This window comes from Podarcis vaucheri (genome assembly GCF_965113315.1).
Source record: "Podarcis vaucheri genome assembly, chromosome: 9".
Taxonomy (NCBI): domain Eukaryota; kingdom Metazoa; phylum Chordata; class Lepidosauria; order Squamata; family Lacertidae; genus Podarcis; species Podarcis vaucheri.
The window spans coordinates 55,096,791-55,123,378 of record NC_138767.1 but is presented as its reverse complement, the minus strand read 5'-3'; the positions used below and the strand labels follow the sequence as shown (position 1 = coordinate 55,123,378).

The following is a 26,588-nucleotide window of genomic DNA, read 5'->3' as shown; positions in this document are numbered from 1 at the left end:
AATAGACATGTCCTGAGGAAAAGCGGGACATTCCAGGATCAAGTCAGAAACTGGGATGGCTTCTGTAAATCCAGGAATGTCACTGGAAAATAGTGACACGTGGAGGGTGTGGGTTGTGGTTTTGAGGAAACTGCCTTGAAGGCCTTATTAGGCTTCAGGGCCAGAGGTTCCATTTATTTGGCATCTCATAAGTACAAATAATAAATGCTGTGTTGGATTTAACAATGCCAGTTAATTTACAGCGGTGGGAAAATAACCATAGTTTACTGCTGAAGAAAAGCATGGATATTGACTGATGAAACCAAAGGAGATCCTTAGGCGGTCTTTGGATTACAACCTATTTAGGCATTACACACAGGATGGAGGTAGGGTTTCTGTAGGAATAAGTGAAAATTACCATCTTTAGTGGCATGTCCTTGGAGGACGAGGGAACGTTGTTCAGCTGGATGTGATTCGTTGGCCTTAGTTCAGATACCTCTGATGCCGCTTCCAGCTGCAATAAAGCACTGCTTGTCTGAAGTGTATAATCTAGAAGCTGAAACTAAAATAGGCATACTGTCATTAGATTAAATGTATGTACTGACAGATCTGTAATACATATTAGGTTTGTGTCTCTAGCTAAATCAATTTTCACTTATCCTTATAAACCACGAAAAATTAGAAGCAAAATACTGTTAAATAAAACCTGTGTGGAGACATTTACAAGCCAAATATGCTGGCAGTATGTTATCTTTGCATATTAAATTATGGCTGGCACATGGACACAGAATGCTTGGCCGACCTTACTTTTTCCTGCAACAAGGGAGTTTGCTGACAATGGTCTTTTTGTTGGCATATCTTCCAACAAAATTTTGAGACTGAAGATACAGCAGGATCCTAATCTCAGTGTTGGTTTGTTTTTAAGATTGAAAATGGAAATCCTCAAACTCAAATTCATATCTAAGTATTTTTACATGTCTAGCTGTGGATATATATTTTTAAATAAAGCTAATCTAAGAATAATTAAAGAGAAAGTGTATTGAGAAAGTGTTCCCTATACATTCTGTATTCAGTGATGTAATTTTACAAATACATTAATTTTAATCCAATATTTGTAAGTAATGTTTACTTTATTGGTCTCATGCTCATTTTTATGTTGTTTTTTTGCCCCCGTGTCAAAATGCAAATTTTTTTTTGTTGTTGTTATTATACTGATGGCTGTCAAGTGTTTCCATCTTTAAGGTTGTGCCATGCTCCAGCAATACATAGAGTGGTTTCAAGACCTACCAAAAAGGATCAGGTAGAAGTTGTGTTTCAGATGTGTAAAAGCCAAAGACATTTGTTGTAAAAAAAAACTTGTGAAGAATTATAGAAAAATTAATAGACACTATTTTATTAATCAGTAATCCATATGCAGTAACTTGTTAATAGCAACAGCAAATCCATATACAGTGGTACCTCGGGTTACATCCGCTTCAGGTTACTGACTCCACTAACCCAGAAATATTACCTCAGGTTAAGAACTTTACTTCAGGATGAGAACAGAAATTGTGCTCCAGCGGCACGGCAGCAGCAGGAGGCCCCATTAGCTAAAGTGGTGCTTCAGGTTAAGAACAGTTTCAGGTTAAGTACAGACCTCCGGAATGAATTAAGTACTTAACCTGAGGTACCACTGTATTACCTTTCTTTGTTACTTGAATGCATGATGGAGGCATCGTGTGATTCCTGGATTGGGGTACAATCCTGGTCTCTGGGGTCAGGCTCTGCCTCCAAATACCTGCATGTTTGCATGGTCATCTTGAAGAACAGCTCATGCCCAAGCTTCCATGCAGTTGGGACACTCATTTCCATGTAACTGTGTGATAGTATTTATTTACTATATCTATAAATAAATGAAAAGTCTCTCTTCCTCACCTTAATGAACTCTCTTCACTACTTCTCCTAACTACAATGGTTCCTCAGTTTAAGAACAGTCCAGTTTAAGAACAATTCGGTTTACAGACTCCACAAAACTGGAAGTAGTGTCCCGATTTGAGAACTTTACCTCTGTCTAAGAATGGAAGCTAAACTGTGGAAGGGCACCGGTGGCAGGAGGCCTCATTAGGGAAAGCGCACCTCAGTTTAAGAACGGTTTCGGTTTAAGAACAGACTTCCGGAACGGATTAAGTTTGTAAACCGAGGTACCACTGTACTTTGCAATGTTCCTGTTCATCACATGACATTCCTTGCCAGCATTCTAAAAATACCAGAGTATTACAGTAAGGGGGCCTTCATTACTGCACTGGCATCTTCTGTATGCAGAAGATTCTGCCTCTTAGGTTGCATGTCAGTGCTGAAGCTTTCTAAGGATTTAGAGCTGAAGCATGCAGTCCAAAGGCCATTGGATGTGACTCTCTTGTGGACTGTATGATTTCAGAATGCAGGTGGGGGGAATCATATGTACAAAACGTCATGACAGGGTCAAAGAGCAGGCTGGCTCCGTAGGAAAGTAAGAGAATAACGAGGGGGTGAAATTGTCCTTGACAACTGAAGTAAACAGAGATGTAGAAGTGAATGTGAGGTACTCCAGACAAAGTTGACACAGCTAATTGAGTCCCAGGGTATATAGTCTGAAGGCACATGAGCCCACCATCTTGCTGAAACTTAAGTGGGTGTGATTTTTCTGGATGTGAGATTCTGGATGGGTGACTAACTTGGGAACAACATGTAGACTGCCTTAGGTTCTGTAACAGAACAGAGACAGGATATAAATGTAAGAAAAGAAAAGAAACAAATAATGAACTGATACACCATGTAGCAGCTGATTACAAAAAGTGAAAATCCTTGAATGTGTTTACACTTTAAATGTCTTGGAATGCAATCCTAGCCCTACTTACCTGGGGTACTGACTAATGCAGAGGTGTGATTAGGACTGTGTTGTTACTACTTAAAGAGGAGGGAAAGAATTCCAGCCACCGAGTTTAGTCAATCCAGCTAAGGATTGGCTAGTGTTGTGTGTGGCATTTTTATGCTTTTCTTCCTACCATGTTTTTCCCTTCTGAAAACACTTATTCAGTACTGGTGCAAAAGCAAAGTATCTCTGTCCCTGGCATAATTGCAGCATAGGATAGCTCCATAAGAGGCAGATCTATGAATCATCATCAGTCTTTACTTCAAATCTCATATTAGCTGGGGACTCAGTACGTAGATGCAGACAAGCCACATTCTTTCAGCCTTAGCCCCACATCTGGGAATTGGGTACGGAGACCATAACACTAACCAACCATCCAGGGTTGTTAGAATTATAACCAGATAGTGTGTGAGAAAATCTTTGAACACCAGAAAGTGTTATATGTATCCCAAGTATTGTATTTTTTTATTATGGTATTCCACAGAGTTATTCTGCTTTCTGCAGTCTGGTTTGCTTGCAAAATGGATAGGAACATAAGGAATCACTTATTGTTGATTGTCAGCTGAAAGCTTGGGGACCTCTGCAATTGAGCATCAACAAAAGCTGAACTGAATTTAACATACTTGGCCGGACTTGTATCCTTAGGAAAGAGGCCATATTCAGTTCCTTGAAGTTTACTCCCTATTAATTGGTCCCCAAAGAGATAATTAACTGAATGCATGTTCCAAAATAAAATACCCCATCTATTCAAACACCTTCATCATTGATGGAGTCTCTCTTTTTTGTCACCTCATTCATCTGTAAAGTCTGGAGGAAAAGATCCAGTCTTCTTTGGGATACTCAGTTTTAAGAACATGACATTTTTAGCACTGATCAATCAATCAATCCTGGAGCACAAAGTTTTCTTGTAATAATGCTTGTCCTACAAAACTACCACAGCCTTAATAAAAGGCCATTACTCATGAGATGTTTTCAACTGTGGTTTAAGTAATCTGAGTACAATGTGCATTGTGTTAGGGATTATAAGTCTGCATGTATGTTTTCAAATGCACCTTTCACAATATACCGTATTTTTTGCACCATAACACTCACTTTTTTCCTCCTATAAAGTAAGGGGAAATGTCTGTGCGTGTTATGGAGGAAATACCTATGGGTGGCATGCCTACGGATTTTCCTCCTCTAAAAACTACGTGTGTGTTATGGTCGGGTGCGTGTTATAGAGCGAAAAATACGGTACTTAGTCAAAAAAGCAGAAAGGACCAGACCCCCCATTTTCTTTGAGTTCTTTGATGTGAAAAACCACAACCTACCTCGTTTCAAAAATGTGTGCGCCCTCTGCATCTGGTAGAGTCTATGCACATTTTGTACTTGGCAACCCATGAGTGTAAAGTGTCTCTTGTAAGGAATGTCCCTTAAAGAAGTTTAATAAAATGGCCTGGAACAGGGGACAGAGAGAGAGACTAAAGCAGTGTAAAGTGAGGACATACATTTCCACAAAATAGAAGGAGTGACAAGCACATTAATATAGATGCATAAGGAAGTGAGAAACTTCAAATTGTGTTAAGCATCTATTGCTGTCCTTCATCCTCTTCAATCTGGCTTTAAGTCCTTGCTCTTGGCAGTACTTCAGGAGGATTAATAAGGCTTCTAGTTAAAATCAGGCTTTTTGACTTCACTAAGCTCGGAGATGGGTTACAATATGAACACAGTTTATTGGGCATTGCACCAGCAAAGGCCCGAAGTCAAACGCTCTAGGAAACCACAGGCCATGGTGTTCTTCTCCAGTGAACAGCATACTGCAAATGACTTTTCCTCCTAACAGTGGGTGGTATCTTACGGTTTATGAAATTGAAAGCTATTTTACACCTTCTCTAAATATAACGTTTTTGAGACGAAGGTGGGGGGGGGAGGTTTGCACCTTGTGGTTTTATCTGTGATGTGTGCATGAAACAGATTTTGAGTAAGTAGCAATAGATCATTACTGTTAAGGGTGAAAAAAAAAGAGAAATCACTTATTGCAAAGCATCAGGGTTAATGTTTTCAGACCACTATGTCAATCTGCATGACAGCTTTAAAGGAAATAAATTATAGCATGGCTGGGAGTTGAATGTTTAGTCTGAAAACAGACATGGCTGCGGCTGCATTTTTAGCCTTTGTGGGCTCAGCGAAGGACCCTTTTGTCAGCTTTTAGCCATGCGAAAGGGTTGGCAGCTTGAAGCATGTGATATTTTGCTGGCTTTGCCTTGATGTTTTGCAGAGAGTTCTTTTTCTCGTGGAAGGAGACGTGTTGGGAAAGGGAAACTAAACCCAAAGATGTTCATCTTCTCGTGTAAGCACGAGAGCTGCTGTAGAACGTACTGAGATTTGGAATGGATTTCTGCACAGACCTTTGCAACGTTCTGCTAGCAGCTTCTTTCTGCCTGCCAAGAGTTCTTTGGATCCCATCTATTAGGTTGCAAAGAAGGCATTTCTGAGTTCTGCCTCTAAAAACTCAGTTTGAAGCTGAAGGGAAAACTTGCATGATGCTGGCCCAGCAAGGAACGGTGTTCCTCTTGCACACTGATGAAATTAAGAGGGTGGTTTTGGGGGGTGGGGAGTGTAATTGAAATTATGTATTTATTTTGATCCAGTTGTTCGAGAAACGTTAAGTGGTAGCACAGTGCATATCATGAGGGCAACAGATGGGATCACAGGGACCCTTTGCAGGGTGCATATTTTGCCCTTCCATATGAGTGAAAATTGGCCACCCATTGTTTTCTTTTGTTCCCTACCCACTACAACCATCAGATTCACACAACAAATGCAGTGGCAGTTCACAAACATCTGGTTTGGGTTGACTGTGAGTTCCAAAAAGAGGAGACATAGGAGAGTACACACCAACTTTCATACTGCTATGCTTATATGTGCATGTTAATTACCAAAGTTACTATTCCTGGGTAAAGAAAATGATTGTGAATGGGGGGGGGGAGGCAGGCTTGTGCTGAATGAATAGCTGAGAAAAGACTTTGTCTCTTACTGGAGCACACTGCATAAGTATTGCTCGCTATTGGTAACATTTTCTCCTTTCATCTACCTGCACACTGTTGAGAAGTGTCTGCAATTACTTTCACAGGGAGAGTCACCCCTGAGCAGCTCAGCTCACATATCCAGCTCTTCAAAAAGAAATTTGAGGCCATTGAGAACCATTGTGGGCTTCTGCAGATTGCGTTGGCTGTTGTGCAGACACTGAAACACCCTCAGAGTGCCAAATGGGACAATTTCCTAGCCTTTGAAAGGCTACTTGTGCAGGTAAGATATAATGTGAGATTTTTATGTCCCTCCTTCTTTCCTCCAAGAAGTTAACAGTGGCACTTTTTAGGTAGGCCACCATCAAGATTCTAGCCAGGCCCCCAGCCTTTGCTTCCATTAAAATCTGTAGATTATGCTCTAAACTGAACTTTCTTAAGTTTCCCTGAAGTGGTTAGAACAGTTAAGCATGTGCTTAAGTCTCACCCATGTAATCAGAACAACTGAGGCTGTAATCCTATAGATCTTTGAACTGACAAGAGCTTACTTTCAAGGAAACATACATAGGATCAAACTTTTTAAAAAGTTGCCCGGCTTTGGCAAGATTGTGCCAATTGTATATAAAATATGGTTATACCACTTGTAATCTTATTTGTATTAAAAAAGGAAGTACAGGCTCAGCACTGTGTGCAAAGTCCGCTGAGAAAACAACAGCACTGTGTTGAACTAAATTCTGAGTGAAGGGAAAAAATGCAGAAGAAGAAAAAGGGCAGAAGGCAAGCAAACATTTTAAAATATACATTTTGATGGTTAGTTGTTACCAAGTCCTTTCTTAATCATACCCATCTCAGGATTTATACCCATTGCCTCCTAACCTTTATAATAGGTTTGGAATTGGAGCCAAAGCAAACTTTCCTATCTGGCATTATAATTGTTTCCTAAGTACACATTCATTTGCTGCAGTCAAATGACAATTATTTTGAATTGCATTATCCATAAGGCTTGCAATTTTCTGAACTAGGACACACAACCCTATTTCTAGCAGGCGGCGGGTTGTGAGGAGGGAAACTGTGGACCTAAGGGAAAACAAATCTGAGTTTCTAAGTTCAATGCTCGGAAAGCATGGCTGTCCTTAGGGAAAGAATCATAGTTTTGTTGCAGAGGCTCAGAACCTGGCCTCTCCAGGTAGACCTGAGAAAATCTGCTCTTCTGAAACCATAGACAGTCTCTGGCAGTCAGTGTAGACAGTACTGAACTCAATAGTCCACTGGGATGATTCCAGCATAAGGAAACTTCCTATGTACTGAATGCCAGCTTGATACATGATGCCAGCTTTCCTTTTTTTTAGTCGTTTAGTCATGTCCAACTCTTTGTGGCCCCGTGGACCAGAGCATGCCAGGCACTCCTGTCTTCCACTGCCTCCCGCAGTTTGGTCAGACTCATGTTGGTAGCTTCGAGAACACTGTCCAACCATCTCGTCCTCTGTCGTCCCCTTCTCCTTGTGCCCTCCATCTTTCCCAACATCAGGGTCTTTTCCAGGGAGTCTTCTCATCTCGCGAGGTGGCCAAAGTATTGGAGCCTCAGCTTCATGATCTGTCTTTCTAGTGAGCACTCAGGGCTGATTTCTTTCAGAATGGAGAGGTTTGATCTTCTTGCAGTCCATGGGACTCTCAAGAGTCTCCTCCAGCACCATAATTCAAAAGCATCAATTCTTCGGCAATCAGCCTTCTTTATGGTCCAGCTCTCATTTCCATACATCACTACTGGGAAAACCATAGCTTTTACTGTACGGACCTTTGTTGGCATAGTGATGTCTCTGCTTTTTAGGATGCTGTCTAGCTTTCCAAGATTCTTCTTTTCTGCAAGGTGTAACGGTCTGCTTAAAGTCAGAACTGTGCAATAAAGACTCTGGTACACTTCTCTCTCTGCTTAAGATTTTTTTAATACAATAAATTGCAAATCAACTGCACTCCTCTAAATGTTAGCTGCTGTTATATAACGGTACATCTAGATTAGTCTTTGTCCCTATAGTGCTCATGGGATTATAATTTTATAGGGCTGACCAGTATGTGCTTCCTGAACTTCCCAGCCCCATTCTCAGTCTGCAAATTTGGGAGAGACAATATGTGCATTTGAGGGAGATGGGTTTAAAGAATATTCCTTTCTTTAATGGGGGAATTATGCTAGAATTAAATGTTGCTCCTAGGGGCACTTCTGTCATCCCCCCCCCCCACATTAAACATTTTAGAACAGAGACAACATAAAATATCACAAAAGAACAGCTCAAAGCAATTAAATGGCTGTGTACCACCTCCTCTTAAGATGAGCCACCCACCATTTTCTCTAGATTAAGCCTTATCCAGTCCATTGCAGCCTGCAGACCTCTATTCAGCATGTCTGCATTGGATGAAAATTAGTAGAGTCACTCCAGCATATTGGTGGCCCCCTGGATGTCATTTCATGTAAAAATCAAACATTTCAAACCAAGTAAAACCCTGTAGCACAAAGTCCACAGGGTACAACCATACCCTATTTTCATCTCCATGAAACAGTTTACCAGGCAAGAATGAAAGCACCAGAATGCTGTGTCCTAACTTCCTCAGGTCTCATTCTGAACACCTGATCCGGAAGCACACCACGGTCAGGGGTAGTAGCGTCACCCAACTCCCAATTCTTTTCTCACTAAAAGTTATCCAGCAGGTTGACCAAGGCTGTTTTGCTGCCAAAACAGAGATGGATGCCAGACTGAACTGCATCCAGATCATCAGTGTCATCCAAGAATTCCAGTACAGCCACCACCATTCAAACACCTTGCCCAGAGAGGGAAGATTTATGACCTGTTGATAGCTGTTGCAGACTTCTGGGTCCAGGGGTGATTTCTTAGGAATATCAGTTGTTAGCAGCAGGGACCACTATTAGCAGGGAACATGATGATCTGACTGAGAATCCTAATACAATGTGTCATGGGGAGACTTAAGTAAGGGACAAACGCATTTGCTCACTGATTTTTCCTCCATCTGTGGGCTCCTTCTCCTCTCGTACACCATCTCCCGATGCATTTTATAGACTCTGCAGTTTTCTAGATTAGGACTGCTGCGATAATCTGTGCTTCCTAAAAACTTTTTTTTCTGAAAAAAAACCATAGCTCTCAATCAGGAATGGGCAACCTGTGGTGCATGCAATTGACGTGTCACACGCAAGCCATGCAACATGCTAATCTGTTGTTATTATTATTATTGTGCGGTGTGCACACATCACGTGGCATGTGCACATCACGCACACATCACCGCAGAATATTGAGCTCTTTGTTCCAGCTAATACCCCCTTGCTGGTTATATTGGATCACCCACTCAGCAAAATTCCAGCATACGGGAGAGAAACTAGATGTACTAAATAGTTTATATGGTGACCTATTTAATCTGATGTCTTGCAGAGAGAAAAAACATATTTTGTGCAGATAGACACTCTTAAAAGGCAAGGCATTTTGAGGATCGCCTTGAGAGAGAAACAGGTTTACACAAGTTGCGAATTGCTGAATATCTGCAAGGCATATTTGAATGATTACTATCACACATTGATATTACTATAGCCAACTTTAGAGGCACACCATCATCTTATAAGGAAGAGGCAAATGTGTGTCACATCTGGTGAACATCTAGAGACTTTCTGAAAAACATCATCACATTTTTGCGCTTGGAAGTATGCACTAATGCCCTTGAGTTAGCTTCTCCTGCTATGAATGTTTTGAAATTGCAAAACTTCCAAAGATAACAGGAACATGTTTCACATAATTGGGAGCGATTGCTTTGCGATGGATGTCCTCATGTGTTTTTGTATCCCAACGTTGGTTGACATTTCGTGCCTTGAAAATACATCATGGATGCCATTCTTGTGTTTGTGGAGGGACTTTAGCTGCTTTCCCTTTGACCCGAAGAGGAATCAGTTGAGCTAATACTCCAATCCAAAATTCATTGGGCAGGATCCAAAAGAGCTACTTCTGACCAGGCCCAAGGGTTTGCAGAAACCCAGTGGAGTTTTTGAGTCCTTTTCTTTCAATAGCTGACTCCATGCTGGACTTTTTACGGTTGCAGTTTCAAAAGCAGTTTGTTATGCCATATGGAAAGCTGGAGCGGGTGGTCCTGTTTTGAAGAAAAACAGCCCTAAAGCCCCCATTGAGGATACAGAACTATGCTCAAGAACTATACAATGATGATGATGATTCTGGGTATATTATTGGGGGGGGGATGTTTACCATAAAATCTAGATACTTGTTTTTTGCTTCTATAAACTCTAGATACAGATTATCTTCTTTTTGAGAAATGTTAACATTCTTGAAACTGATTGTACTATGGTTTTAAACAACTGCTTTTTCAACCCACGAGCAAAGCCAACTACCCAGGCCACAATCTTCATCTTATCTGCTCACCAAAAGAAAAATTGTTCCCTCCTGTATGTGTGCAGTCTATATGGAACAAAAAGAAGAAGCAAGAAGCAAAACTGGCCTTCAGGGCAGCATTTCATGTTTGTTCAACAGCTTTGAATGCAGGACTTGTGAGGCATTTGTAGGGTGGACTTGCTCAGCAGTTGAAATACTTAACCACTCCCATAGATGCCTGTTCTACTGATAGGACTGTTTCCCCTCCTTGCTTCCAGTTTCTGAGACCATGTAGAAATAAAATAATTTAATATGCCCACCGCAGGCAGGAATTGGCAGGGGAGGAATGGTAGGCTGGAAAATGTTTTAAGCACCTACTCTGTCCTGATAATTTCCCCCTACAGTTGATCCTTCAAATGTGGAACCCTGGATTTCCCAGTAAAGTCTACTTTTGCCCTTAGACTGTGCCCTTTCTATTTTCATTTAAAGTCTGTACAGATATACAGTCTATGTTCATTTACCCTGGCACTTCAATAGATTTTACATATTTAACACTGTGAATTTCAGTCTGTTTAAAGTTATATATGTTTTCTTGTTCATTGTATTTGTTTTATGTTGCACACTACCCTGAAGTCTGACATGAAGAAGGGCTATATAAAAGTGTTTTAGCATGTATGATCTGTCTGTTTTGAAAAAGAGCTGAGCCCACAGTGGTGGATCATTTCACGAGCATCTTTCTCAGTTTTGAAATGGGGCAGCTCCCCTATTGATGATTTTCAGCGATTACTACAAGGTAGCATTGAGAGTGTTTCAATAATAGGGAACAGAATGATTCCTGCTTGGCTAGAATTATCCCTGCAACCAGGATAAGAAACATCACCATTGCTCTGAATAGATTTCATTTTCTTTTAGGGATGTCAGAACATAAACAAATCAGATTAATTACATGGGATCATGATTTCATCACATCCAATACCTTGGCAGGGTTCACTTAAGAAGGAAAAAAAGGACTGAAACAGTGCCTGTAAATACCGGTAGTTTTGAGGAGCCATGTAAAAGGCAAAATTAATCACTTTTGAATAGGTTTCCCTGCTCTTGAAATAGTTACTTTTGAGGACATTGAGAGAGAACATTTGGCTCAACTCTAGTTTTGATTACTTGGTTTTGATTCCTAACTGTTTTCATGGAAGAATGGCAGCAAAATTTGAGAACAGTGTACTTTCCCCTCATTCTTCTTCCTATTATGTAGAGCAAAGTTAAAGTTTGCCCTGAGATCTGTTTACACTTTATCCTCAGGTGCAAGTAACACAATCTTATTTGGGCACGCAGAATGCGAAGCCAAAACTTAAAGCACGTTTGGTTGGTGTAGACTGACAAAGTAAGGACAGGAAAAAAATCTTGCTCCTGATTTAATAATAAACTTGAATTCCCTTTTGCAACATGACTTTTGACATAGCAAGAAGTCCAAAATGAAAACCAGAGTGGAGTGAACGTCTTGAAAGAAATGTGCCTTCAATTAGCCCTTGCAGAGGCGCTTTCTCTGGTAAAAAACTTCAGGTTGAAAAGTTCACACACACGACTCCAGCTTGGTTCTTGCAGCTTATTTGGAATCTTGGGCTATTCAAGCATATATCTCTGTACGGTTAATGTCAGGGGCTCCCAGTAACATAACTTCAGTCAAACCAAACCATATTTCACCTTTCATTATCTTATTGAATATTTCAGTTTTGAGTTGCAAGACATCTCAAGATGCTAAACCCCCCCTCTCTCCCCCTTTCACATTAATTATTTTTGTTGATCACATATAGACCTAACATATGTGCCAGACAGAAGAAATGTAGAATAATGTCTGTGTCCTAAAACTATTGTATTTTAAAAGATTTTTAAGCTATCAAATCTGCAGCGAGAATTGCACATTTACCATGCAACCTTTTCCTTCTAATTTTGGTTTATGCATGTAGGGAAACAGGAGTACAGAATATTGTGTTCATACTTGTTAACCATCCCTCTTGAGCAAGGTATCCCAGTGATGCCCAGTGCTAAGAAATCTGCCCACGTAGGTTCAATTATTTTCACCAGGAACTTTAAACCCTACATGAAGGATAAGAAGAACTACACAACTGTGTATAAAAAAATGGGATTCAGGTTATGCTTCCCAAAATGCAATGTTATCTCCAGCAAGACAGTTTAGCAACTGTGTGGTGTTTCAAAGGTAGCTTCCAATATGGCCTGGAGATCTGCTGTTCAAAGGGGAACTGGGAAAGCTGATTTCAGGCCGTTGGTCTACTTAAGTCTACACTTACTGTAGGTCTACACCTACTGACACTACCTCTCCAGGATTTCAGACATGGATCTCTCCAAGATCTACCTGGAGATGCTGGGGATTAAACCTGGAACATTCTGGGGGTAAAGCAGATGTTCTACTACCAAGCAACATCTGTTCCCCAACAAAAAAGTCAGTAAGACCACCGGACAGGCATTTGGTTTATTACCAAAATGTAAATGGCACCCTTCATTACAAAGTAACCACATGACAGCTACAACATAATATCTGGAAACGTACGTACAAACAAATCAGACCAAACACTTCTAGCAAAACTAAAATCTGTTATAAAACATTTACATATAAACAGCACAGCAGAGCAAACAGACTAAGGCACTGGTTAAAATCAGAATGACTGAAGTACACTTTACCTTGCAAGTCAAATGGAATCCATTCCTTCCAAAATGTTTGAAAACCAAATCGTGGCTTCTGATTGGCTGTAGGAAGCCCCTGCAGCCAATCAGAAGCCGCTGAAACCTCATCGGATGTTTGGGTTCCAAAAGAGCGTTCGCAAACTGGACTAATCACTTCCAGGTTTGTGGCATTTGGGAGGCAAAGCATCCGAGTTCCAGGGCGTTTGGGATCCAGGGTACGACTTTATCTCCAAATACCTGAAGAAGCAGGTATTTTTAGCCAGGCATTGGAAACTTGGTAATGTAGCCATCTGTACCTCCAACCACATCTGTGCAGATGTAATGAAGAAGTAGAGCTTGCTGCCTGCATATTGAGGACACCAAGCCCTAAACCCCTGATAACCATGCCCAACATCTTCATGTAGATGTTAAATAGCATTGGAAGAATTAATGGAAGTGAGGGAAGTCACAACACAACTTTTTAAGGGGAAAAAGGATTCTGCACTCTCTAGAAACAGCCCTGCAGGTAGCAACAAAACCCTTGTATCACAACATCTCCATCTCCCAGCCCCAGAATGGATGAGATTATCAAGGAAGATCACTAGGGTCACAGTTTCCCTTTTTCTCAATATAGATCATCCACCAGAGTAGACTAAAGCCATCCCAGCTCTTTGGAACTGGGTCTAGATGGGGGGGGGGAATACTGAAGGAGTAATATTCCTGAAAAGCTTGTCAGTATAGATGTAGAAGAATGTTCCCTGCCCACAGTACGTTCCATCACTGTCACTTGCATTTCCTCTTCTGTTAATTGAGTTGGCCTCTGGGCATCCTCTCTGAAGGATTCATGCTCACTGATCAAGCTTGCATTTAAATTTCCAGGAAATGAAGCTAGTTGCAAATGAACGTAGCAAATTCCATAAATAAATAGAACAAATTGTGTGATTGCCAACCTTCTTGTTCTACATTTCCGATACAGATATATGCCCCAAGGATGATTTAGCTTGTACCTTTACAAATGTAAGAACATCTCTTCCCTGCTGCCTGCCTCCTCATCTTCCCCATGTTTGCAAAACTAAGTAAGAATTTTCTGGTGGAGGGAGATGTTATTTTGCTCTGGATGGAACTTCTTGGTGCCCCCCAAAGCAGTAAGAAAGATCCTTGTATGTAATAGCACTGCTCTGAGTTTTCGTGAGATCGAATTATTGCTACAAATAAAGTATTGGAAGAAGGCACAAAAAATATTTACCAAACCTTCCTGCCTTCCACTTCTTCATCTGTTGCCAGCTTGATTGCAGGTGCTTAGACATTTTTTAACTTGGAATGGTATTTTCCATATACGATCTCAACCAATGAGAAATCTTGTGTAGCCCAGGGATGGGAAGCTGTGGCCCTACAATTTTGTTGGACAGCAACTTATGTCAACCCTAATCAATGACCATGCTGGGTGGGAGAAACATGATTTGTCCCAGCAGGGGCAGATGAAGGTGTCCAATGGGAGGAAAGGGATAAAAATGTAAAATAATAATAATCTGGAAGACTAGTGATGAGTTAGCATGTGATGAGGTGCCCACAGTTGTAGTTGGATCAGATCCTTGATACTTTAACCCTCCTGCACAGCTCTCAAATACTGTGATAACTGAATGTTGCTTAGATTAAATTTATAAATGCACACTGTAAAACAGGTTATTTTTTAAAACAACAACTCAACTTTTGTGTTTCCTTGATGGCCCGTTAGCCTATTTTTATACTCAATAAACATGAATGGGTGGGCTGGGATTTGTGGTTTAATCATGTAACAGTTGTTCACTCTCCTTCCTCCTTTGCAAGCTTCAGAGAATCAGGGACTTGGGAAGAGATCCCATCAGCCAATTAGTGCTGCAGAAATTACAAACACTAAGCATTCTTGTTTGTGCTAAAACATATGCCCTTTGTCCATTATAGAGATGCATCAGATGACTGATTCTAGCGTCAAGTCCTGGCAATGAGGGTGTTGTTGTTGTTGTTGTTGTTGTTGTTGCTTCCCCAAAGGGAGTGAAAAGCATTTGAGATGGTGTTTTTCAGTGATCCAGTTGGTTTCCTTGCTGAGCACTTCTGCCAAGGGTTATGAAGCATAAAACCACACCATTGTTTGGAAGAAAACTGCCACAGTGTCTGTGCAGTGTTTTGCTCCATTTCCTTAAAGACTGCCCCCACCCCACAAGGACGAAGTATATTGTACCCTTCTGTTTTCTAACTTTCAAAGCTTGTATCCCAGGTTGATTCACTGAATTGTGTCTCAGAGCATAGTTGGCTTATGCGTGAGTGTATGCATAGACTGACTATCCTCTGCCTTGCGCCTTAAGAATTAATAACCCTATTCCGTTTAAATGAAATGAGACTGAAGAGTGTTCTGCTGAAGTTCAGCATCAGTTTTGTTGTTTTCGTGATTTCTTTTTTTGATAAGATGAAACTCAGTACACAGGAAACTTGTCTCTTTCCTCCATCCAACATATTTGACAGTTTAGCAACTTAGTGCAATACTGCCATCTTATGGTTTGGAAGGTAGAATGGTCTCTTGGACAAATTGCGTCTGCATACTTACACTTGCATTCACACACACACACACACACACACACAGTGAAAGAGGGAGATTTGAGGAGGTTAAAAATCACTAGCAGTTATTTCAGTTTCACGGTGCCACTCTTAACATAGCTTTCATTATGTTCCATGTATTTGTGCAATGCACAAGAGTGTGCAACTAATTGCTTTGTGCTTGTCTTTTCCAATTAATCACTGCTGAAACAATAAGGAGCAGAATCTTAGGCGATACAAAGAATTGCAATTCGGTCTATCGTCTCCTGTGGTGGTTTTGTGTTTTGAACAGTAAGCACGAGTCTCTTAGTACAAAAATCCGTTGAACAGAATGTTTGTTGGCCTTCTTCCAAGTCAAATAAAGCCGCCTGCAAAATCTTCTCTCTGCTTTCTGTGCCGAGACAATAAAGCTCAGCCCTGTTTAAGGGTTTGAGAGTAATTCCGCATGTGCGAGTTGTTTCCTAATGCTTTGTAAATTTCTGTATTTGAGATTGGGATTGTTTCATTTTTAACAGTAGTTGGTGACATTCTTGTTGGTAGGGCACCCTTTCTGCAATGGCATAACAAATCAAACTCCACCTATCACATGAATCATTGTTAAAGTCAGCAGTAATCCAGTGTGTAAAATCTACCCGTAAAAGCTGGGAGGAGGGAGTGAGGATCAAACCTGGAACACATTAAATTAGTTCCAGTATGTCCAGGGCAAGGCTCTGCATTGCTTGCTTAAGCAGGCAAAGCGGAAACAGGCAGTTTATAACAAGCAGTCTGGTTCAAGAACAGTGGGGTTCATTTGAAAAAGATTTATATCCCTCACTTACATAAACATTACAAATGCAGGCTGCAAGTAGGGAGGCAAATCTTTATCGAAATCTTTCTTAAGAACTTTTTCATTGTGAATAAAACGGACAGCATGTATTCTTGTTTGAAGATTCGCCAGTATTTGCACAATAATGTTTTTGGTGTTCTTGGCTAATTAAAACACTTTTCTTGTCTTCTTTTTTTTTTTTTTTTTTTTGCACAGCTATAGCAGACCACCTACCATTAATTTTCTTTTTTTGTTGAAAGCATTAGAATTTGACTGGAGCAGAGAACAGACAGCAGATCTTCCTTGCTTTGATTGCTATACAGAAATTTCATTTTCAGTTTTGAGGGGGAAATAAATGTGGAGTCTTGGTCTGTCTATCCGTCTGTCTCTCTCTCTCACCCTCTCATATATACACACACACAGCTATCTACCTATTGAGCAAAATGTGGTAGATTTGTTTACTGTGACGTGACATTTTTAAAAACCCTAATAACTTGGGCTGTAAAATGTTAGGAGCCCATGTGTCTTCGGTTTTAATGCCACTCTCACTGTTGTGGGCACAGCCAAGTCACTGTCCTGCAGCTTCACATCTGTAATAAGGGGGATAACGCTACCTACCACTTACCACATGTTTGTAAGAATTACTGGGAGAATTCTTGTGAACATTTTTTAACGTACCACAGTAGCAGAGATCCTGTTAGGAGGCTTCTTCTTAAGGTAGAAAATCCATGCATCAGTTAGGCACCCGTTCTGTAACAATACACAAAGCATCGGAACAGAATGGTAGACCAGAGAGATGTCCGGTTATTGCTTTGCCAGGATCTCTGAAGCAGGGACTTCTCCTTCATGTAAAGACAGGCTCTGGCAGATTAAGCAGATGAGACCAATTGTGGGGCCCTGCAGTCAAGAAGGTGGTTTCTGCATGTTCTGTAGGGGGAAGTGAGGGGTAGATGGGGTTTGTCAAGCTGGGAAGATAGCCCATCTAGGAGAAGGAAAGCTCTGGTCCTAAATCTCTGCTGCCCTGTGGGATGTCTTCAGGAGAAGAAAAGGCTAAGGAGTAAACTCTACACAAATCCAGAGTGGAGTCCCTAAGGCAGTTAGATGGTACTTTGTATGCCTCCTTCTAACAACTGGGGGACGCGGGTGGCGCTGTGGGCTAAAGCCTCAGCGCCTAGGGCTTGCCGATCGAAAGGTCGGCGGTTCGAATCCCCGCGGCGGGGTGCGCTCCCGCTGCTCGGTCCCAGCGCCTGCCAACCTAGCAGTTCGAAAGCACCCCCGGGGGCAAGTAGATAAATAGGTACCGCTTACCAGCGGGAAGGTAAACGGCGTTCCGTGTGCGGCTCTGGCTCGCCAGAGCAGCGTTGTCACGCTGGCCACGTGACCCGGAAGTGTCTCCGGACAGCGCTGGCCCCCGGCCAATAGATGTGTGATGGGCGCACAAACCCCAGAGTCTGTCAAGACTGGCCCGTTCGGGCAGGGGTACCTTTACCTTTACCTTTCTAACAACTACTGCAGCCAAGCTGGTGCCAAATGTATTGCTCTGCTTTTCTTTGCAACATACAGTGATCCCAAGAGCGGGGTCTTGTTGTCTGAGCAGCCTAGGACCTCCATACACACTGTCCAGGCTTGTGCCCTGGGGAGGTCACTTTGGTGCCGCTAACATGTGGTTAGACTTCACCCCCAGAGACGCACTCCATTGTTTCTCGAGACAGACGGGTGCCAACAACAACAACAGGGTACTTCAGGACACTTCTTCTAGATATAATAAGGAGAAAGGGGCAGTATTTCCTACCATAGAAGCCCACATTCATGATACCTATGTACTTTGCACCTCTGCTGTGAACAGTATTTGAAAAAGTTGTTTACAGCAAGGTCAAAGGACATATAACACGTACCCTTTCAACACAGTGAGGTTTTTATCTTTCAAAATATCATAAAACTTTAAAATCTAATAAAACTTACTAGCATTAACTGAAATTCCTCAGCAGGGATGGTTAGTTCTATTAAGGCCCAAGGCCATGGACCACTGTTTGGCTGAAGCACAGTTGGATCAGTTGAGGATGGTGCCACTCTGATCTGCTATTTTGGGCCTTCTCACATCACAGCTGATGCTTCTAAGTGGTCTGTCTGAAGCACAGGTCATTTGCATGTCCTCAGTCTTTCTCATGGTTAGTTCATGGTTAGTTTGTGGCCCGGTTCACAAGATCAGTTCCTGATTAAATGAACCAGGACATGTACAACCTGCACGTTGGTGGCTGGAGCTCTTTTGAGAGTGCTTCATTCTTCCCTTTTCATGAGCAGCTGAACAAGCCAGGATTCAGCTCTTAACCATCGTTTCCTGTTACCTGTGAACCCAGAAACTGTGGTTAGTGGCTTACAAGTCAGGATGTTAAGCCAACTTTAAATTGTGGAACTGGATCAGAAGAAGTGAAATATTTTACCGCTGTTATTATCATTAGTGCGTAGTTCTGATATTTAATGTGGCTTTAAACTTTTTTTTCAGTGTTGTAAAGCACTGTGGGAAGATGGTATGTTTTGAACAGCAACATATATATTTATTAAATACACATTAAAAAGTCACTAACCATGATTTACAGGTTTGCACATTCTTAGGAAGTTATGGTTAAAAGCTGAATCCCCACTTATTTGTGTGAAGGGAAAAGCAAAAGCAGAAAAGAAGCTATATTTGAGTGCCTACTACTCATTCATATCCTGCCTTACTGATCACCCATTGCTATTACTAAGGCTTTCGTGGTGGCTGAGGTTTGCCGATTGAACTTGGTCATCGTTAACAGCTTCTTGGTTGAGAGCGCAGATGAGTAGACTTAAAAGCTCCAACTTTTGCAGATATTCATGCTACAAAATCCAGGCTTCCTGTAAACCTTCTTAGGAGTGCTTTAAAGAAAAACAACGGCCAGCTTCTATCCCTGCTGACCCTACACTAAGCCAATCAATTGCAACAAAATGCAGTGGTACCTCGGGTTAAGTACTTAATTCGTTCCGGAGGTCCGTTCTTAACCTGAAGCTGTTCTTAACCTGAAGCACCACTTTAGCTAATGAGGCCTCCTGCTGCCACCGCGCCGCCGAAGCACAATTTCTGTTCTCATCCTGAAGCAAAGTTCTTAACCCGAGGTACTATTTCTGGGTTAGCAAAGTCTGTAACCTGAAGCGTATGTAACCTGAAGCGTATGTAACCCGAGGCACCACTGTACCCATAACTTTATGTTTGGTTAATTTGCAAATATGCTATATATAGCGACATGCTGTCCAGAAGAGCAACTTGGTGAATTCCACATGTCCGTGAGAGTTTGGAAGATTTGGCATCTGGCAATTATAGGTATTTAATTTGTTATTAGGGGAGGGTCACTTGTTTTTAAGCCTTCCATTTATAGTGTAATAAAGTCAACAACAGAATCTTGACAGGTTCCACTGAGAAGAAACCAGAGCAATCAAGAAGCTTAAGGTTTAACGGAGGCAGGAAATTGCCACTCAGAAAGGGGAAGGAGGATGGGAAGGAGCATTCAGCAAAGAAAAGAAATGGGAAAGAGCTTTGTTTGCACTGATTTCTACAAAGTGGCTGGACAGTACTGGATAGTGCAGTCTAATCCGATGGAGGTCTTGTTGTCTCTACTTAACTGGTGGGTATTTGGATACCTGTTTTAAGAGGGAGCAAATACATATATGTATAAGTGTCATAAATCAAGCTTAGTTTAGAAGTAATGGGTTAATGTTGTTCACTAAAACCTGTTTTCAAAACAGGGATTAGAAAATAAAACCAACTTCACTTTTTAACTTTTCCTGATTGTTTTCCCCTGTTGCTTATTGAATACATGAAAAACCTGCCCTGTAAAGGACTGAAGGGGATCATCTGCTGCTGCCTAGCTTGTGTCTTCCTTTTCTGCCAACATGTATGCTACTAGTATGATACTGCAATAGAGCTTTCTGTTTCAGGGACATGTGGGTTGACTTTTACGGGTACTACCATTAGTGCCTTCCATCTTCGACTTTCTCAGAGATTGCTTGATTTATTTTCCAACCCCAGTTATGCTCAATGTGTCATTTGGTCATAAGGAAAATTCCAGTAACAAAGCATGTTCGGTCACCTTCAACAGGTGGATAAGTCCCATCCTAGAATTTCGAGTCCTGAAACAGCTCCTAAATTCTGGCATAATACTAACAGTTCCCATAGATACATCAGTGATTTGCCAGTAGATTATACAAATAATTTGTCTTCACGAAAATTAGCAGAAAAGGGGGAGAATTCTGAAATAAAGCATTAGGCAAGGAGGATGTTCTTATTTGTTCCAGATAGGGGCTGGACAACTTATTGAGAGCAAATTTATTCTTCATACAACTGTCCAGGGACTGGAATGTTTGTTACGACACAATCCAACTGCTTCATAGGTAAAGGTAAAGGGACCCCTGACTATTAGGTCCAGTCGTGACCAACTCTGGGGTTGCAGCGCTCATCTCGCTTTATTGGCCAAGGGAGCTGGCGTACAGCTTCCGGGTCATGTGGCCAGCATGACTAAGGCGCTTCTGGCGAACTAGAGCAGAGTACGGAAATGCCATTTACCTTCCTGCTGGAGCGGTACCTATTTATCTACTTGCACTTTGATGTGCTTTCGAACTGCTAGGTTGGCAGGAGCAGGGACCGAGCAACGGGAGCTCACCCCATTGCGGGGATTCAAACCGCCGACCTTCTGATTGGCAAGTCCTAGGCTCTGTGGTGTAACCCACAACTGCTTCATACTCTATAATAATGTTGGTGTCAGAGTTATAAAACATGTGTGTTCAGGCATAGGTAGGCATTACAAACAAACCCTCCAGATACATGCAAAATTAAAGTGTGAATATTTTCTGTCTGACATTTCAAAATTGTTCACCCCCCCTAATAAAAGTCAGAATGGTGGCACACTTTTTACCACAGTTTTGAAAACTAGTAGGCCCAATGAGAGCCAGAAATTTATTGTGTATGTGCAAGTTCGTAGCACATTTGATCAAGGGAAGGATACCTTCTGTATGAACTCTGTGTTTGTCTAATAATATAAGGTTCTACACAAGTATAAAGGTTTGGGCTTTTAAAAAATGATTATGGCATTGATTTTCCCTCAGTTCTTTAATACATGACATTAGATTTATGTGTAACATCTTGCAAAATAAAACTGTTTTCTTTGAGAAATACATTTTTTTTTCTTCTTCCCTCCAACCTGCCAAAACCCAAACTGGAGCAGTCAGCAAACTGACGTCACCACTTTTTCTTCAGGGATAGTAGATTATTTCTTAGTTCCAGTTTAATACAAAACAGACTAGCGAGAAGAGAGAAGAAGAGGAACCCCTCTCCTTTCATGCTTGCCTTTGTTTCGTGTTAAAATAACCAAGTAACAATAAGTAAAGAAACGTGGTAGAGAATCATTTTGGCTGGACGCACCTTGACTAGTGTGATTGTTTTTATGGGGGTTTTCAGAAGCACAGAAGTGACCCTCGTTTTATTATTTTTACTAGACCCCTTGATGATGGACAAACAAGGCTAACCTGAGGCCAACATAACCAGCAGGAAATTTGGGTCACGGGTAGTTACATTTTTAAAACTTGTTGGTTTTTTCAGTGCTGTTCAATCAGTGTAATTGATTGATTTGTAACATCAGAGAGAGCTCCTAAATCATTTAGAGGTGCTGGCTAATGACAAGCTGCTATAGGATTTTTTTTGAGGCAAATTTCCAAGCTCTGTGGTGTTTGGATGTAGTCTGAAGAAGCTGGCTTGTTGCCTGTTTTCATATGTATCGCTGTCCAGTTGTAATATAAAACACCATCTTTAGACATGTCAGGTATATAATTATATAATTCTTATATCAATAGGAACAACAATGCAAAACAAGAGAGAGTCAGGCGGCAGACTGGTGCTGGGAAGTAGTAATTTGTTTTATGAAGAGTTCCCCACTGCTTTTGAACATTGTCTTTCCTCAGGGTCTTCATGTGTTTATTCTCATGCATAAAACGTCAACTTTGCCAAAGAAAAAATTCTGGCGGTTTTTGACCTATGAGATTAATACCGCAATCCTGTACACCCTTACCTCTTGTTGAACTCAGTGAGACTAACTTTTCAGTAGACATACAAAGGATTGTGCTATAAGGCACATGAAAACTCTCATCTATGGTTAAAATGTTGTCTACGCTCTTCATAAAATTATTTTCCACTGCCAGCCTGACACCTGCCTCTTCCAGTTATTTTTCTAAACGAAACAGAAATTGTATGCTGATATTCATTATCATTATTTAATTTGTAATCTGTTCTACCTTTTATGCTTATGGCAGGCTGCACACTAGTTTTCCAAAGGGACAAGTAGACAATGAATTTTTTTTTTTTTAAAGAATGTGTGGCTTATCTATTTTTTTAAAAAAAAAAACTTTGGGTCCAGAATCAGTGACCACTATGTACTGAAGCAATTTGCTGCAGACCCACCAAGTGTCCCTATTTTCCAAGGTCAGTCCAAGATTTACATAAACTGCCCTGGTTTCTTATTTTATCCCAGAATGTCCCGCTTTTCCTTAGGACATCCCTATTTTCATCAGAGAACTGTTGGAGGGTATGGAGTTATACAACCCCCCAAGCCAAGGAGATGAGTAACTATACAGCCTTTAGAAGACATCTGAAGGCAGCCCAGTACAGGGAAGGTTTTTTTTTAATGTTTAATGTTTTATTATGAACCTAGAGTGGCTGGGACCACCCAATCAGATGGGCGGGGGTAATAATAATAATAAATAAATAAATAAATAAATAAATAAATAAATAAATAAATAAATAATAGGGTGTCCCTATTTTCATCAGAGAAACTTTGGAGGGTATGTTCCTGTGCCCCAAGAAAGTCTGTCACTTGCATAAAATCCCACACTGAAACAGATCCATAAAGTCACTTTGAGGGGAAGGGCAATAACTCATTGTAAATATCAGGGAGAAATTTAATTCACTTCTCATTTAAAGACGAACCTACCTAAGCTGTACTCTGTGAAACAATATGTGAACCACAATGCAGCCATCCTTCAAATTCTTATAATGTGGTTGTCCCCTCCCCCCCATCTTTCTATTTGCAGAATATTGGGGAGTCAACATTACCTACTGTACTGAACCAATTGTTGCCTATCATCAAGTCTCATAAGAACAGGACAGATGATGATTATACCCCCGAAGACTTCCTTGTATTGCTGGTGTATATTTACTCCATAGTTGGGGAACTCAAAACTGGAAAAGAGTTGGATGAAGCTGAAAGAGAAGTGAAAGAGGCTCTCGTCCAGTCTCTCTGTGACGAGCCTGAACTGCCTTTCCTATTGCAGAAAATAGCAGGTAAGTGTAGATTCCCTTCCTTGTTCAAGGAACAGGCCTGTTCAGACACAGTTTAAGCTATAGACTTCCATCAATTAAAAATAGATTAATTATTCCGAGGCTTTCAGGGTGCTGCTAATACCTGCTGCATGCTTTAACTATTTATTTATAAAACGTGTTGCACACACATTTATTGAAGAGAATGAAATCCTATCCTAGCAAATTAAGTGCAATTCTATATGCATCTGTTGAGAAGTAAGTCTCATTGGGTTCCATGGGATTTACTGTTAGGTAATTGCATGTAGAAATGCAGCCTAAACAATTTTGTATGTCCAGGGCTTTAGAGATGTATGGCATAGTAAATGATTTTCTGTGCTGGGCTAAAGTAGTGAGGAGTGTAGAGTTGAGATTGCCTAGCTGTAACTCATGCAAAGCTTGAAGGAGGGGGTGTTGCTTTGTAGTCAAATGTTCCTGAGCTGGGAAAAACGTCCTCTGCTTTCTGTCAACTTTTCAGAAGTTCTGCAAAAAACCCAGTGAGCCAGTTTAGAAGGTATTGCCAGAACTCCTGAATTGGTTCCATGATGTTGCCTACCAACCAAATCTAATTGGCTACATGGCCTTGTGATATCTTCAACATTCGTCAGGTGATCCCCAATTAGTTGGGATAATTCTTTTTAGGAGAAAATGGTTTTAAAAGTAATGGCACTAAAGCAACTGTCACCCTATCAGTGTCCAAAATCTGAACAGGCATGAAAAGAGAATTGGGAGAGAATTTTAGCGTACTAAGTAAACTACTTTCTTCAGAAAGCGTTCATGTGTTTACATGTTGTGAAGCAATAGAGATAACTAGGCTTTTTAAAAAAACACAGAAAAAAATATTTTTAACCACTCCCAATGATGTTGCTCACAATGATGTGACTACCCTTGTCTCCTCAAACAAGTTTGCGCCGTCAGGTAGGTAATAAACTACAAAAGTGTATCAGGGGATCTTCCTTCTCCGCTGCAATGTGTGGACCTCTGTGTTGGATAAAAGATTTTAACTCCACGTTACCAAGGCCTCCACGTCTATCCACTTAGGTCAACATCTGTGATTCAGTTTCATTCGATGGGGAGTTAATATAGTCATTTGGGATACATCCTGTAACTTCCTGCTTTTCTCCTATTAGTGTGGATTCTGTGGCTTAAAGGAAGCATTTGTAATTTGGTGTATGTGGATGAACTCAGTGATTTGCATCCAGCGGTTCTTGTGTAAGCAGAGGACATTTTGTAGTCATGTATGGGGTTCCCTGCATTTTTTTCCATACCCCCATTCCTGATCAACCCCACATTCTCCGCTGTCTCTCTCCCCCCTCCCCCCGCATGCCATGTCCCACACTGTTCTGGAGGGTCATCTATCCACAACTTTTCAAAATGTCCACCAGCTCCTCATGGCTCTCTTGTGGAGGGGCATCCTTGAATAACAAATAAAAGGAGTGGCTTTTCTGGAAGTCACAGAGCTGCAGCAGAAAGGTGGAGGTAAAAAGAAGAAGAAGCTCATTTTCAATCAGAAGTCTGCTCACAGCCGTTAGGTTCAACCCCAAGGATTAAAGACGCCTGCTTCTTGGGAGAAAAGCAATGACAAACCTAGACAGCATCTTAAAAAGCAGAGACATCACCTTGCCAACAAAGGTCCGTATAGTAAAAGCTATGGTTTTCCCAGTAGTGATGTATGGAAGTGAGAGCTGGACCATAAAGAAGGCTGATTACCGAAGAATTGATGCTTTTGAATTCTGGTGCTGGAGGAGACTCTTGAGAGTCCCATGGACTGCAAGAAGATCAAACGTATCCATTCTTAAAGAAATCAGCCCTGAGTGCTCACTGGAAGGACATATCGTGAAGCTGAGGCTCCAATACTTTGGCCATCTCATGAGAAGAGAAGACTCCCTGGAAAAGACCCTGATGTTGGGAAAGATGGAGGGCACAAGGAGAAGGGGACGACAGAGGGCGAGATGGCTGGATAGTGTTCTCGAAGCTACTAACACGAGTTTAACCAAACTGCCGGAGGCAGTGGAAGACAGGAGTGCTTGGCGTACTCTGGTCCATGGGGTCACGAAGAGTCGGACATGACTAAACAACAACAACAACAACAAACAACAACAACAACAACAACAAGCCATATTGGAGATGCACCCAAGCAAATGCTGAAAGTTACTACTGAATTTTAGAAATTGTTACAACTGTTTTATGTTCTTAAATTTGGCTGCATTTCTCTCTATTAAAGCAGCTTGCCTCCCTTTTGATCAATGTACTTAATGCCGGCTTTGGAAATTCAAAAGGCATCTTCAGTAAACCACTGCTTTGTGCACTTGATTTATCTTCTCTGGCACTGCAAATAGTAACATTTCTAAAATGAACATCTAATGTTTTATTGAATGTGAATATTGGCTAACTAAAAGGAAAACATCCCATTAGGCTCTTGTCCACGTGTTTTGCTGTTCTTGGGAGGACTTGCGTGAGGCCTATAGATGCCATTAGCACACACTTCACTTGGTTTAATTACTAACAGAGTAATGGTTGGTGTGTGTTTTAATCTATTAAACTCTACAGAGATCACGCTTGATGTGGCTCCTGTGATCAACTGGGGTTGGTAGGAATTATAAGGGTGGCAGAGCAGGTTGGGCCCTGGAGCAAACATCTGTGGAACTGTTTCAAGTGTTGTGATACGTACTGCAGAAACTGGCCTACAGTCTGAATCACATGAACATGCATGGAGTGCTTTTGAAGGTGTGCTGACCTTGAACAGATCTACACCTATTAGAAGCTATCCAAAGGCTCATGTGGGAATTCCTTGCAGACGACCACAGTGCCTGCAGGCAGGCAGTCAAGTTGTGTATCCATAGCAGTGACCAGAGGAGGAATTGACCCCTGGGGGGAGCGCAGAGAGAAGAAATGCCATGGTGAATCTGCAGCAGCACAACTGAATACC

At 41.3% G+C, this 26,588-nt stretch overlaps 1 protein-coding gene across 2 annotated transcripts in view; it reads left to right on the top strand.

The window, feature by feature from the left end:
* SCFD2 (sec1 family domain containing 2) overlaps nt 1-26,588 on the top strand; it is a 151,870-nt gene that overhangs the window by 25,383 nt on the left and 99,899 nt on the right. For both annotated transcript variants that reach the window (XM_082238152.1, XM_082238153.1), the window contains exons 4-5: nt 5,982-6,157; nt 23,395-23,644. In XM_082238152.1, coding sequence (XP_082094278.1) covers nt 5,982-6,157; nt 23,395-23,644 — 426 coding nt within the window. The remainder of the gene's footprint in view (nt 1-5,981; nt 6,158-23,394; nt 23,645-26,588) is intronic.